The following is a 16,283-nucleotide window of genomic DNA, read 5'->3' on the forward strand; positions in this document are numbered from 1 at the left end:
ATTTAAAAAAGTAAGTCTCTATTGTTGATCAGATGAAAATATGCAGATGAGCATAAGCAGTTTGTATCATATCTTACATGGAGCAGCACAAAACGTGGTGGCTGTGATTTAGGGATTCTGCCCCCAAATTTCTGAAAAAAACCCAGCGTGATTAAGTAGGGAGTGTTTAACAATTTCTCTCCTTTAAACCTGAATAATATTCTGTGGGATCAAGAAAAGGTGCTTTAGGCAGGAGGATTTCATTCTTTTTGGTTTTCAAAGGTTTGCTGCAAACAGGGGACGTGTTGAAGGTTGTAGGGTCGGAGAAGGGCAGGGAGAAGACTGACAAAAGGTAAAATACATAATAGGAAGTGCAGGGCAACTTAAGTATAGGTATGCTGCAGACTCCTCTGTAGTATACTGTGTGTGTGCATGCATGAGGGGTGTGTGTATGATATGTATATCTGAATGAGGTCAAGGAGCTGGAGTTAATACTCTGCTCATAATAAATTAACATAAAACACTTTGACAGCCCGTCGTTCCTCTCAATTAACAGCTAAAAATGTTTTTGGTATCTAGATTCCTTAGGGTTACTAGGACACTTTTTCCTTCGTCTTATCTTTCCTGGCTTGAAGTCACATGCACATGCAGGGTGACACTTAGACCATCAGAGGCAAGTGTACAGCGTAGAGGCTGGCCGTTCGGCTCCTAGTTTTAAGTGGTTTGTGGGGTGGTATTGGGTACTTGCTATGTTGCAGTAGCAGGTAAATCAGTCCCTTTAAACATTAAAATCATGGATTTGTATGGGACCAAGAAGCATCTTGGAGATTTTAGAGCATAACCCACAAAAACATTGACCTGTTGGCTGCTGGTTTAAATAAAGAACAAGAAGTATTTAAAGAGTAGAAGGGTTTTAGCTCAAGTATTAGGAGAAGAAAATACCCTTTCTCTTAAATACTGATTGTGAGAGGAAAGCATAATGCTTAACTGTGGCCATAATTTTAAATGTGTATTAAAAGATGGGGTATCTGATGCTACATTTTTGGTAACAAAAAGCGTCACAGCACTATCCAAACTAGCCAGCTGCAACAAGGTCTTTACATCATTGTGTCCTGAAAAACTTCTTAACATCCTTGTAGTTGCCCATTTGTTCTACAAGTGGAGACACCTTCAATTTGCCCAACCAAGTAACAGAACCAGCCACAGCTGCACCTTACCTACGTTGGCCAACCCACTGCCCCTGAAGCCAACCACTGCTGTATATTGTCAGTTCATTAACCCAGCTTTATTCCTCTACACAAAAGGAGCTTGAGTTTTGGGGTTTTTTCCCCTAAAAGTAAGTGCCTGCAATTCTCAATGGAGTGGAAGCTAGGTTGAAGCACCATTTAGCAAAACTAGCCTTTTTTTCTCTCTCTTTTCTTTTTTTTTTTTTAAAGTATATCTGTGACTAAAAGAGTTAAGGCTATGATCATTTTTATACAGATTGAGAGGATCAGGAAAAAGAATGAATAGCCTTTAATGTGTCTGCTCACTAGTTCCTGGCAAAAACTCAAATATGTAAGTTGATTGATGCATCAGATGAGTCTGCTAGTGTGTTTTGGCTTCTCTTTTGGTTTTGGGGTTGGATTTTTTGTATGTTTTGGGTGTGGTTTATGTTCTGGGATTTTGGGTGGGTTTTTTGGGGGGGTGATGTTGCTGTTTGGCGTTTTTTTGTTTCTTATTGGGATTAGTAAGACTTTCTTACTCGTATTAGTAGATCTTAATATCTTACTAGTTTAGGAATTCTGACCTGTGATGCAGGTGCTAGGAAAACAGGAGGAAAGCAATCAGGTTTGTTTTGTTCTAATATGTCAGATGCAAGAACAAGTGGAGAGCTGGCTGAAGTTTAGCAGATCACTTCTTGTGAATTTGATACTATTATTCAAAACTGGTTTAATGATTAACACTTAAGGTGAGAAATTAGGAAGTATGTACTTACTTAGGACTTGTGACTTAGAATACTATCTAAAAAAACTACCGATTTATTCTCCTTTGTTCCAGAAGTTGAGCAAAATGTAGGTGACTTGCATAGAATATGAGTGTGTGTTGATTTCAGGTTGATAACATGCCACGATTGAGTTGAAGCAATTCAGAGTGGAATTAAGTTCAATACAGGTAAAATTGACCTGAATTCGGAGTTGCTGCATGTGTTTTGTTCTACTTGAACACAACCAGTGTTCCAAGGAAGATGGCGAATCACCAAAACGTGATTCACAAATATGTCATATCTGATGGAAGGCTGTCGCTTATGAGGGTGAAGTATCCCATTTTCAGCTAAGCAATATTAGTTCTCTTCACCTGGATCCTCCAAAAACTGAACATACGAGTTCCTTCACTGGATGAGACATGCATGTTCACACTCTGGATGTGGCACATTTCCCTGCTTTCTTACATATTTTTGATATGTTCGCATCATCTCTGGTCTCTTAACATTTTCACAAGGACGTCAGTGGATATATTTGGCAAAGTAAAGCACTGGGGTTTTAAACAAAACACTTCACTTGGTTCCCAGATGGAGAGTTTGAAGACCTTTTGCTGCCTGAGTTTAAACTTTCACCCTTGAGCTGTTGTTTTCCGAAACTTACTGTCACTTGCACCAGTAGATAAAGTCGCTGTCATTCCCACGTGATCTTCTGTGATGCCTCGTTGTTTCTCCAGGCTGATAGCTTTATTTTTAAATGAAACATGAGATCTCTTTTGACTTTTTTGCATTGCAGCTGCTTAGAATTTTGTATAGGAAGGGGTACGAGGAGATATGACTTCAGAATAAGGTAGCCTGTTATTAGCATAGAAGATATAAAAGCAAAGCAATTACATTCCAAGAGGCCTTTTCATTTTTAAATTACTCTGCCTATGATCCACAAGTAGGTATTTTGAACTCCTGAAATGAGAAACTAGATTGTTCACATTTAACAAGATGACATTATGGTTCTCTTAAATTTCTTCTGATTCTTCCCTATGAAAGAAAAAAAGTATGTTTCCACTCAATGTATCTTTTATTTTTCCAGTGTAATCAATTATCTGTGTGTATTACGATAAAACTCAAAAGTACACTGATTTTATACCCCATCCCTCCCGAGAGGTGCAGAGGTGGTAGTGTTCGGAAGAGCAGGTACTGGGAGGTGGGAGTATCAGCATCAGCCCGTCTGGAGGAGCATCCTGAAAGAGATGTTAGTCATGAGGAACATGGGCCCTCACGGCAGGGTTGGCAGCGGATTAATCTGAAACATCAAGGCATTGTTTCTAGGGTAGTAGTTCCCAAAACTTTCATGAATTTGAGGCCTGTTCCTGTTTTGTGATCCAAAATACTAATATAAAAGGTGAGATCTGTTACACGTGTATTCTCGTACTTGGCTGTCATAGTGTTTCTTACTGAATTTTCTGGTCAGGTGTTTCAGTTTGGGGTAGAACTTGACAGCCAGTTTAATAATAATAAAGAGATATTTTAGCCTGTGGCTAATGAGGAGGTGAATGCACCCTGTCCCTGCCCCCCGCCAAAAAAAAAAAAAAAAAAATCTTCTGAGGGAGGAAGTTTTATATGGACTTTGTTCCTTTCGTATGGTGTAACTTCAGTTAGGGCTAAAGAATTGCTTGCTTTAGAAGAATTTCTGTCAGTGAGAAGGTCCCTTCAGCGGTTCTTCCATCGGGGCCTGCACACCAGCCCTGCGGGCGCCGTGGCTCACCAGGGAGACATAGTAGCAGATATTTTGTATTTCGCCCTAGAGAAAACACTCCTTTTCACCTCAAGATGACCAGAATAAGAAAGTTGAAGTATATTATTACAAGGGAAAAATTCAAACCATACCAATTTGAAAGATTTAACTTAGGAATGACCCTGGTGGGCTTTCTTCCGAGGATCCTGCAACAGAGCGTCCATGTTCTGGCTGTGCAGAGAAACACCCCCTGCCCATCCTCCTGCCATGACTGGCCGGTACGGCTGCCGTGTCACTGCTGCTTGAGGTAATTTGTCCAAAACCTATTGCAATATTTTTAACGACATTGAAAGTGTTGGCATATATACAGCAGCATTGTTCACCTAAGTATGCTGGAGAGAGGAGGTTTCCTCAAGAGCCCTTAATCAGGCGCTGGACAATTGCGGGTTTCGCTCTGCCAGTGTTTCTGTTTCAACTTTCTGATTCTTTACACCAGAAATTCATTCTGCTCTGAACAGGTGGTTTGTGTAAGGCGGTCTCTTGTTGGTTTTGATCTTGACACCTCTACTTCATCACTCATGTGTGTAAATCCGGAAAGCTGAGAAAAGTAAGGAATCCTCTGAGCACAACGTGTGCCAGCTGGTTCTGATGGTGGATTGAAAGTGTTAGTGCTCACAGAGTCCTGTTTGTTTAATATGCTGCCAGCCCTGTCCTGTTACTTGGAGGGGAGGGAGGCTGTTTGTGGGATCTATTAAAAAATGTATATGGAGAACAATATTTGGTTTTTCATGTTTTGAGACCAATACTTCGGCTGTTTAGCAATTCTTTGTTGAAACCTGGGAATAACTGGTAGTACGATAGATAACAGAGAAATATTCTAATACTCCGTAGCTTGTGATATTACACATACACACCCCAGTTGCACAGCGTTGTGTTACTGATCTCCACCACAGCTAAGCTTCTTATCCGCTTTCACGATATTCTGCTAGAGGAGTTTTATTAAGTCTTGCAGGCACCAGGCTGAAAATTCTGCTGTTGGGACATTATACCAGGTAATGCAAGCGATCAGTGTCCTCTTCCACAAACTGTTGGTGGTCCCAATAGACAAAACAAAAGGATGAGGCACATCAGCAAGATGACAGCCAATAGACATTAGGCAAACTGGTTTAAATTAATTGTTCCCTTTATTATGTATTAGAAGTAACAAACAATTTGATGTAATCATTGAAAAAGTGATTTTTTGAAAGAGGAGGAGGAGGAAAAAAAAGGGTGCCCAGGACTAAAGGAGAGGTGTAGCAGGTTGTGAGATGGGTAAAGGCTGTGAAGGGTGGGATAAAACATGGTTAGAAAGAAACTTTACCAAGCTTACCAAGACACTTTAACCGCAAGCCCTGGCCCACTGACAGGACCAACAGCAGAATTCCTGCTGCGTGGCATGTGGCTTGTGACTTCAGAGAAATTCAGTGCTGTTTCTTGCAGGCCACCTAATGTGGTAATAGTTTCCTTTGTTTATAACAAGTTTCCACTGTAGTGAGATTATTAAAATAATGCTATTTATCTGGAAATAAGAGGAATTTGGAAATAAAAGAAATGGAGGATATACTCCTGAGGGAGAATGTTGATGTGTTTCCTCAGCTGTCTGCTAGGTGTGGATTGTATTTCAGTAGCTGGCTAAGAATTTGTTAGTGCCCACTGAATGTGTCTTTTTTTTTTTCTTTCTTTCTTTCTTTCTTTTTACACTTTCCTTTGATTGTGGCTTTTTTCCATATCTCTGTACTGAAAATCAGCATTTTGCTATTAGTTTGCACTTACTTCTTCCTCAGTATGTGTTGAAACAAAATGTCGTTTTCCAGTTAGCTAATTTATTTTATTTCTTGGCTTTCTTTTGTTTAGATTGTGTAAGAAAAATACTTTTAACATTGGTCAGTGTTCATACCTCCATTCTAAAAGGGCGTGTGAAACAAGAAATTGAGACACATACAACCTGTGGAATTAACTACTCTGGAAAACCATTCCCCTGGACAAGATTCTTTTGAGTTTTTGCTGCTGTCTTCTGTTTGAGCTTTAGTTTGGATTTTAAATAGGTGCTTTCTAATTATTTTAATGACTTTGAATAGAAATTGCTGGTCTTAGAAAAAGACAATTCAAACTTACATATCAAAGTGTACAGTACTAGTTCTGCATGTGTTGTAGTCAGTCACTGTAATTACGCCTTTTGGTTACTTATGTCTTTGAAAGGTATATTGTGAATTACAAACAACTTGAAGGCAGCTAATGCTTTGTTGCCTTGCACACTTTTCTTGCTGTGCCAGAAGCAATTGAGTAACTCTTACTGTAACTGGAAAGATTTCTGGGTTTATTTTTTTTTCTCTCTTCCCCGCCCACCTCACCCCATCACCCTCCAGATTCTAAGGTACAAATTTTACGTTTTGTGGAACCTGAGAAGAAAGAGTGCCTGACTTGGAAGCCTGCTTTAAAATGTCTTCTAGTTTATGAACTCACATCTTTTTTTCCTCCTCCCCAACTTCCCTTCTGTTTTGCAGCCATAGACCTTTTGTATGGGGGTATATACTGCTTTATGTGTCAAGATTACATATACGACAAAGACATGGAACAAATTGCCAAAGAAGAACAACGAAAAGCTTGGAAATTACAAGGTTTGGTTTTCCTGCCTGAATTTCTTGTTTCTGTTTTTAATCATACCTGTCCCTCCCATTTGTCAATGGCAAAAACCGGTAAGGGGATAGTAGTGCAGGCCATGGGAGAGAGATCTCTAGCTATTATTTTCCAGGAGTTAGACTTTTAGTTTAACATGTGCGCCACACCTAAATGTAGCAAAAATACTATATTTTTAATTGCAAAAAGTATTAAAAAAATCTAACAGTAATCCTGCAATACTGGCATAATATGAGAGTCAGATCTGTATTAGGTAGACAATGTAGCAGTCTGCTCCTTTAGGCTTATTTACGTGATATAGGCAATAAATCTGTTCCCCTCACATGAAATGCCACCCTTGTGTGTGATGATTTTTTTTTTTTTTAATAGAACGTGCCAGCTTGCTTACACACCTGTGCTTTCATGGTACACGCACAGTATCTATGTAGAAATATTTACACACAAATATATGTACACACATTTGTTTTATTCAGTTTGCTTTCCCTAATTTTTTCTTTTTTAGCCTTCACCCCAACAGTGGTTTCTCACTACCAGTGTACAATGACAGGTAAGAGGCGTGGGCTGGCGACGCACTTCACTAACAAGCGTCCCTTTGCTGATTATCCTGCCATTTTAGACATGAATCACAGTTAAGAATGCCAGTTTTATCGTGCAAATTGTTTTCCTCTTGTTTGGATATGTTCCAATGATTGAATAATGACAGCAGACTTGATTTCATATGCCCTTTCCTTGATAGAACTACTCCAAAATAAACCTTTTCTCCTTTTTCTTTTTTTTTTTTTTTTTTTTTAAAGGAAAGGAAGTAGCAGTTATCTTAAACTGAGTAGTTTTAAAGCATCACTTAAAAAAGGCTTGTCATCTTCCATTTCCAGTGGCCTCTAGGAGGGGGTATGTTTTCTTAAAGTGGGAAAGTCTGTATTTGAAAACAGATAACTTCTGTCTAGTAATGTCTCTTACTGAATCCATGGCATCCTGTTTCAATGTGACAGCCATAGTCAGGGCTGATACGACTTCAAACCATTCTTAACCTAATTTCCAATTTTAAAAATAGCAGCTAACATCATATTAACTAGAGCTTTTCTGATGGCATATCAAAAGTATAGCTGCTTTTACTGCATTCCTACTACAGATTCCATTCTACTTTCTGCTTGTTCCCCATTTTGAGGGAGTTGTGTCTCAGGATAGGAGGATAGCGAGATGCCAGTGAGTCCTAGAAAAAGAAAATACAGCTTAAAATGCTTTAGCACAAAACACTAGTTTTCAAAGCAAGACAAAATGGGAACATGTTTTTAAACCTTCCACTTAGGCTATGCACCTTTTCTGAAAACTCCTTCAAAGCCTTCTTAAACTGTGTTGTTTTGGGCACTAAACCAATCAACAGACAACATAACGCTTCTTTGTGACGCTACGGAAGAAGGCAGCCCCACAGTTCCTTACTACTGAATATATATGTTCAAAGAGCAATGTTGTCCTTAGCAAATGATGTATTTGTGCCTTTTAGACTGAGATGCAGCCAGTTTGTTTTCTAGTGGACATCAGGCTGCTATAGGTAATATTAGAAGATAATTACAGCCACAAGATGGTACATCTTGTCATCTTGGACCAGACTTGGGTGGTGAAGGGAAGAATCAGTGAGAGGAACTGCAAGGCAGAAAACCACCTCTGTACTGGTTAACTGACTAATGAATGGCATATTAAATATATGAATGCATTTGCATGAATGCACATGGCATCTTCTGACCCTGGAGAACAAATCTGTAATGACCACTGAAGATATAAAATGAAGGAATAGACAACAATACACTTTAAATTACTGGAGTACACAGTATAGACATTTTGTCTTTTAAAGTCACGGCATAGGATCTTTTGTTTTATGGCTTATCATGAAACCTTGTGTGTTTCTCCACAGATTAATCTAAGGAATGAGAAAGGGAGAATCGTGGGAGAAATAATGGAGAATTATGTTGGGTTGTTTTCAGTCTTTCTCCATTGTTTAAATCCGTCGCCTCCTTCCCATAGTGACTCAGGTTATCCGAAAGAACATAAAGTGTAAAGAGGGGTTGAACCCTTCTTCTTCCAAACTGAATGTCAGGAATAGTACAAACCCCAAACTCTCAGTGTCTTGGTATTATATTTCTATGACAGAGTGAGTTTACCTCAGATAATGTTGCCAACTTAAAGAACTTAAGAACTGAATCCAGTCCACAAAAACTGAGATTGGCTTAAAAATTGAAGTGTGAATGTTACACAACGTCTATCCACAGTGCTTGAAGGATATTCATATATACTTTAATAGATGCTCACATAACAACATGATGCCTGGAGAAAGAACTTTAAGAAAAACCCCAAATATCATGAGATTCATTTCATACTCTTGCAATATTAACTCTTAGTGTAATGAGTTCCCATGCCCAGCTGTAGTTCAGGGTTATATGATGTAACTCTGAACAAGTTGCAACTCTGCCTTTTTTTTTTTCCCCCCTTTGGTATTGAATATTCTTTAATAACGAGGGAGGTGAGAATATAGAGCCCTTCATTCTAATTAAAGTTTGGATTTTGGGGGAGGGGATGAAGTATAGCTAAGTAAACGAGCTATATTAATGATTACTTGCAAAATTGTGATGTTTATAAACTAGAGCCTTCCATTGCCTTTTCCTTCACTCGTCCATATGTCCCTGATAAAGTCTCTTAAAAATGACAGTTTGTATATTTTAACTAATAAAATTAATTCTTGGATGGAGATTTCACATGCTGACTTGAATCTCTGGCTCTTCTATATTGTCATTTTTAAAATGATAAATTTTCACCCTATAACGCTACTTTCCTTTAATTGTAAATGGTAACCTGTGCATGTTTTGCAAATATTTGTTTAAGGTAGTTTATATTGGAGTTTTTGGCATGTTTGTGGATGTTATTAAATCTTTATTAAACCTTTTTCCTTCTTTGTGTGTTTTGGTTTTTTTTTTTTTAAAAAAACCTTCTAAACACTGAACCATTCCTAATGAACGGTTCTTGCTTTTTCCCATAATTTCAAGAGTAATAAACCCTCAATATTCTTGTTAAATTATATAGCTGGAACAGAACACTTTTTAATTTCTGTTTCTCACTTAACACGTGCTCTTTCTAATGAAAGACTTGTGTAAGAAAGTTTTCTGTCTGTTTTGCTCTGTGTTTGTTGTGGCATTAGCTGTACATAGTTTTCTGTTTGGTTTCATTTCTTTTTAATTGAACAATATTTGATCCACCCAGAATCCTGCAAAGTAATCCTGTCTGTCATCTTTAACTTCACTTGAAGAGTTGCTCTTGTGAAATGCTTTGGTCCCCATTCTCTATAAGCATTTAAGCTATATAATTATATATAGATATATATAAATATATATGAACAGTCCTGCTAACATATATGGAACTATTGCATGCCTAAAGTTGAGCGCACATGTGTTTCCAGGTGTGAATTTTCTTATATTTGATTTAAACCAGTATGTCAACATATCCAAGTTTTTATTTATTATGAGATTTAATCCTGTTATCAGATTATACTGACTCTGTTTGGCTGTGTTGAAACTACAGTGAACCAAATGCACGAGTTCAAGTTTACAGCTGGCCAGTGCAATAGCTGGTACTAACACGGTGCTCAAAATTATTTTGAGCTTTTTTCAAACCGATTTATATAAATTCCTGAGGGAGTATTACAAATATGGAAAGGGTTGCTGAAGACATCTAATATGAAACTTGTTGCAAGCCAATGTTCTGTCATATGTGAACTGTCCATATGTGCGTCTCTGAAGTTGCTTCATTCGTTTGCCTATGCATACTGTATAGTGTATTCAAAGCATTGCAGCTGTTTTATCTCATCAATCTGTTACACAGTAATTAGTTTCCTTTTCTGTTTTCCTGGGTGTGTAGCTTGATGCTGAACCTTGGATAAAGGAAAGGGACTATATGATTCTGGTATTCTTTCTTACACTTCTTGCATAAATCTGTTGTTGGTTCAAAGTGAGAGATGGGTGCATCCGTGTAAATAAGGATTTTCTAGTCCTCAAGAATCTGAAGATGAGACCTTTTATTACTAGAACCTTGGAGGGTCAGTAGTAACTGTGAATTGAATATTTTTGGGTGGGTAGCTTCTGACAAGCATAGCAATTTCTGAAAATGAAGATCAAAGAGCTATTAAAATTTAATGTATATTATGCAGAATGTGTAAGCCTCTAGCTGTATTTTTCTACTCTCCTTCTTTTCACATGTATGATTTATAATTTATTTTCTGTAGCACAGCACTGTTTCTGCTCCATGCGTTCTGTGAAAAATAACTCTTAATTGACTTTAATCCTCAGTTTTAGAATAGATTGCTTGTCATCTTGTTATTCTTTATTTTTAATGCCAAGATGCTTTTGTGACTCACTGTAATTGACCTTGCATAGTAATTTCTCTGTGCTACATAGAATGCTGCAGCAGTACTTCGCTGGTCAGCACATGGGTCTCCACTGCTGTGTTTTTCTTGTATCAGATTTACGCTGAACGCAACTCTGTGCTTACTTCAGACCTATCCTCTGTACTGCTTACCTGACTTATTTCTACTGCGCTTTCCTTTGAACAGAAGTGTATTGGAAATACAGTGTTGATGTTTAAAGAGAGTAATGGCAGATTTTAGCTGCAGCTCATGAGAAAGGGTAGTTAAGTATCTGGAGAGTTGGCCGGTTGGTCAGTGTGGGGAGGGTTGTGTCTAAACCTACTACTAATTGCATTTTTAGGTAATGTTAGATACTGGCAGTAAAGTGAATTTGAAGTATTAGAACTTGCTAGTGCCCAATCCTACATCAGTGGCTATAAGGAGAGGTCATGCTCTGTAATGGTATATCCTAAGACACGTAGTAACTGTTTAGTATTTTGAATTACTGTATTCTGCTGTTTACCTGTAAAGACCAAGCATGTATCTGTCCATTATGTTGGGTCAGTTTTGGTTTATTTCATAATTTGTCAAAGTTTGGTAATGACGTTTCTTGGTTATCCTGTATCTTCTTCTAAAATCATATGGTGGTTCTGTCATTTGACCTCCCCTGAGCACAAAGAAATGCAGTTTTGAGTAATAGTGGATTTATTCCTGTGCTGGAATTTCTTTTAACTGAAAGGAGGAGTATAATCCAGTAATGGAAAAATCTATTTGGGCTCGGTATTTTTTTATAAGTAGTGCTTTTCTTCCTTTAGTTCTTACTTGTTGGAAGATGGGTTGATTTCTTTCTGAACAATATTTTTTTGGGGAGAGGTAGAAGGAAATCAGTCTCTTGTAGTTGTACATAGATTGAATCTAACCTAATGGACAGCATGTTGAAAATTTTTATTTGGACAGAGTTTTTAATCCTTTTACTAAACAACTTCCTGAAACTTTCTTTTCGTCTGCTTAGGCATTGGAGAGAAGTATTCAACATGGGAGCCAACCAAACGAGAGTTAGAGTTGCTACGACACAACCCCAAGCGGAGAAAAATAACCACAAACTGCACCATAGGTAAGTTCTAGAAATCCTTTCCGAAGTTGATTCTCAGCCACTTGTATGTTCAAAATTATGTTGTTTTTCCATAAATATTTTTACGCTGAGGTAATTGTAGTGGATTGCCTTAACCATTAGGAAAACAAAATAAGTTTATTTTATACTGCCTTTTTCTCACTGTAGAAGGATATCTGCTCTGTCGGTTCAGGTACTGATGAAGATTTGTGTAACAGCTACAAAACAATTTTATTTTTTTTTTTACAATATGCCTTGAAAGACTTTTAACAGAAATTGATCACGTTAGCTCTACTCAAGTTGTCATGAGAGATCCCATGCAGGTCTATGAAGGGAAATCCTGTAGTTGGGATGTATCCCTAACTGTAGCAGTCTGTTGGTAAATCTGTTCTTAGCTGACAGAATGAGTACATTGATGTCTTTCTGCTTCATATTCTAAAGTCTAGATGGGGTCTGTTCAATTTCATATTGACTCTGAAAAGATGTAATACGTTCACCAGTGTGTGTCAAATAGCAGTTTTGAAATGCATATCAAATGTTTAATGTTTAGAGTTCAGTAGTCTGGAGCAAAGAACTCTCTGAAATGTAGGCATATCTACTGATGGCTGGAGAGTATTTGCATAAGGGTAATGGAAATGAACATCATTTTCCAATTTTTTTCCTGCTGTCTTTAGGTTGGGGGAGTAGGGAGTTAAAACTAGCTTCCTGACACGCTCTGATCAAGATTATTGGGCATTTTCCTATACTGTTAAATGCACGCTAATGTTTTAATGGTGACAGTATAAGGTTGAAGATATAGCTATAGACACTGGAAGTAGGAAACTGTTTAAAAAGTTTTTTCCTATTTTTAAGCTACTTGCTGTTTTATGAGAATGCGTCATGCTTTCAGCACATTCACTCTTGTCAAAAGACACCGAACATCGTTGCTAAAAATTTGTAATGTAATGTTTCTAATACATTAAGTCATATTTAATCCAAAATCTGTGTGTATTTATTTGGAAAAATGGACTGAGAAGCACAGAGTAAGCTGTAGTAAGTTGAAATGTGTATGGAATGGTAATTCTAAAGAAGGGGCCTATGCATTTGCAATAGTGGAACAGGAAAGACAGTTGGAAAAACATCTGGTCTTTAGAAACTTCAGGCAGCCTAGGAAAAAATAACTAGGCAAAGACTGCTTGCATCATGTTCACACCGGGATTTTGTGTTGTATGAAACTCCAGTGTGTTTTGTAAAGGCTGTTAGAAATGACTTAATGTAACTGCGCAGGGCCAAAACAGAAGTTTGATAGAATTTTGAAGGTGAATGTGACCTTTCTGAAGAATGGAAGCACATTTCTCTGTTTCCCTTTCCAATTTGAAGGAATGCTATGCCTACTCTTAAAGGATTTAAAATTTTTCAGTCCGTTTAAAAAGGACATGTCTGGTTGCGTGAAATCTCATACAACGCTGCACGGGTGGGGGAGCACTGGTGGAACACAGGGGACAAGGGAATGACTGATCTCTTTACTTCTGCAGGCATGCTTTTAAGAATTTCTCCTACTGAGCCCTGGAGCTGTCTATGTGCTGAGATTTAGAAAGAGAAAAAAATCAAAGCACCCATGAGACATAATGCAGTTTTGGGCTACGGTTAAAAGCAAAAGACTAGCTTTCTTTCACAAAAATACATTGGGGGTTTTAGCTGAAGGAAGAAAAGACCTGCCATTGTCCTTGAGCCTTTTCTCTCCATCTAACCTGCTGCTAAATATATATCTGTTTCAGAGTCTTTTTCCCTTCACTTTCCTCACGTTGACTTGTCTGTTTGCAGTTTCATATCAGTGAAGAGCCTATATGTAGGCTGAAACGCTGCAATTATCTGGACATTTCCATTTCTCTCTTTTTCTAATACTTAATTCTTTTGACTTCAAGTTTTTATCAATCCCATAGCAGATATTAGTGAATCCAGTTTATCTTTTGAGGTAGGTAAATGGCTCAGAGAATAGGCGTAATGTCCAGTTTTATTGGTTCTGAAAATGAAGATGTTGTTGGTAACCATCTATAATAAGCACTGCACATCTGTTGATGAGTTCTGTTTAGAAAAGAGTCTGTTAAAGCATACCCAGCTGCCTTTTACGTATAAAATGCGCTCTGCAAAGCTGTTTTAAGAGGAAGGCCAGGGGGGTTTGTGGCTCTCTGGCCTGCCTCCAGAGATACACGGCTGTTGGTTGGGAGGTGGCATGTTTAACTGCTCTGCGATGACCTTCTGAAGTGGTTATTGTGCTGATGCCTGTTTCAGCGTTTGTGTAAGACAAGTGCATTAGTATTACAACTGAACTCGGTGGGACAATGCATACTCTGAAGCCTGGACAGGCACGGCCTTGAAAGGGTATACTTGTATGTGAAAGGCTTGCATATGATTTTGAGCCCTAATAACAAAATACGTTAAACCTGATGTTATTTATATGTAGAACACACTTAGGTGGTAAAATATGTTTTGTTGTAGTTTCCCATTACATCTATACTATTTACATGACACTCATTTACGTGAATGTTTTACTGTATGGCAGAACCTTCTTTGTACATGAAGTGTGGGGGTTTTTTATTCCAGATTTGTAGCAATCTCATGATGCTTCTCAAAAAGCTGGATGTGTCTGCTACTTTTTGAGCTGTTGAACTTTTATACAGCTGCAGAATCTTTTGTCTTTCATTGGCACCATAAATTAAATCTGAAGAGTACTCAGTCATGAAATGAATATGTTATAATGGAGGATTGAACTGGTAGTTCATTAGAGGAGATACTGTGCAAAACTCCTAGCTTTTGATTTAGCAAAATGAAATGATGTTTCCACTTGAGTGACAATTTGAAAGCAATTGAAGAAGGAACTTCTTGTTCATATCCTCAAAAAACTCAAACCAAAACAAAAATCCCCAAACCCAGAAACTCTATAAAAATGCATAAATTTTGCTTGGTTCTCTTTTAAAAGGGTGTGTGTTTTCATCTCATGGATATTTTTCCAGCTAGTAAGAAGATAGTAGGTAACTTTGCTTGAACTGCTGTTTTGCCATTGAGCAAATTGCTCTTCAAATGAAAACTTACGTCAGGCGTGCTACAGGCTATAGAAACTGTGCTGATTCCTGCCTTTTGGGATATTATAAACAAAGGGCTGTTCCCATGTTGCACATAAGCATCTTCAAAGTGACTTGGAACACAGTTAACCAAGTGGAAACGCTGAGCTATCTGCATGCAAGAAGCCATGGTGACAGATCCTTGCATAGTGTAGATTTTCTGGGGGGCATTTCATATTCTGATGTCCTGGCAGACTTGAAATGTTGATGGAATTTCTGTATTTCAAGACATTCAAGAAGAGCGTACAGTCTACTCAAACCGTAAACATACGTTCTTTGGTATCAGCTCAAGGCATTCTCAGACCTTGTTGTGCCCCAGGTGCTACAGCATGCTGCCTTTGTCATTGTGCTGGCTCAGTGGGGTTCAGGTGAACTAGGTCAGGCTGAAGGGATGGCATATTGTGGGGGAATGCAGGAGGTGAGTGGAGAGTAGAAATTCCATGAGTTACTGTGTGTTGCTCTCAGCAGCAGTACTGAATCATAGCCTAGACTACTCAATTCATAAAAATTTTTCTATTCATAGAAATGCTCATCTTGATTTTGGGTTGAAGCTGGTGGTTCAGGCATCCTATAAACACCAGAACTTTTATATGGAAAATTAGGTAAGACTTAACAATTATTAGATTCTAGCAGTGTGAAAGGAAGATCTTATTTTTCCAGTCTCCTCTTGTCTATGAAGGGGCTGCCCATGGCAAGTGAGGGTAGTGACCAAGCTCCAAGTTCACAAGCAGATCTTTTTATTACAGGACTGGACTAGAAGCGAAAGTGATACAGTATCTTTTGGGAACTATTTTCCAAAGCTTGTCTTGCTCTGTTATCATTAATAGCCCCAGCAGATCAGTTCTGCTGAGTACATGAAGTATTAGCGTGGGATCAGCTGGTCTCTGATTAGCATATGAAGTGACTTTGTGGCTAAAGATTGGTGTATTAACAATAGGAAGAATTAGACTCCCAAGGCACATGGGTAATTAGCAGGAGCCACCTGGGATTCCCATTTGCAGTGTTGCAAAAAGGCAGAGGGGATAGCCTTTATAGGAGGCTGAGCAAATCCCTTTCAGAAAGAATGATATGAGGTGTGGGGGAGGTGGCAAAAACAATAGCTACATGGGAGTAGCAGGTGGTTTTTGCAGCTGTGCAATGCTAAGCAGTGCGATGTGACAAAGAGCAGCATGAGTGGAATAAATATTGCAGCAGAGCCTCCCCTGTAAAGGTAGCAAGGGAAGAGGAACAGTGGCCTGGAAAATATTTCTCGTTCTCTGGATGAGCTCGCAGGAGCGTTCCACTTCTGTAGGAGCAGTGCTGACTTGAAGGTGTTGAGGGCTACGTTAATATTTGCA

General features: G+C 38.4%; 1 protein-coding gene across 4 annotated transcripts in view; it reads left to right on the forward strand.

The window, feature by feature from the left end:
• The window catches only part of USP22 (ubiquitin specific peptidase 22), a 110,832-nt gene that overhangs the window by 48,226 nt on the left and 46,323 nt on the right, over window positions 1–16,283 (forward strand). For 3 of the 4 annotated variants that reach the window (XM_040593595.1, XM_040593593.1, XM_040593594.1), the window contains 3 exons: window positions 6,215–6,328; window positions 6,850–6,894; window positions 11,747–11,848. In XM_040593595.1, the coding sequence (XP_040449529.1) occupies window positions 6,215–6,328; window positions 6,850–6,894; window positions 11,747–11,848 (261 nt within the window). The remainder of the gene's footprint in view (window positions 1–6,214; window positions 6,329–6,849; window positions 6,895–11,746; window positions 11,849–16,283) is intronic. The other variant, XM_040593596.1, reaches the window with a different exon arrangement.

The sequence above is a fragment of the Falco naumanni genome, chromosome 4, assembly GCF_017639655.2.
Source record: "Falco naumanni isolate bFalNau1 chromosome 4, bFalNau1.pat, whole genome shotgun sequence".
Classification (NCBI taxonomy): Eukaryota; Metazoa; Chordata; class Aves; order Falconiformes; family Falconidae; genus Falco; species Falco naumanni.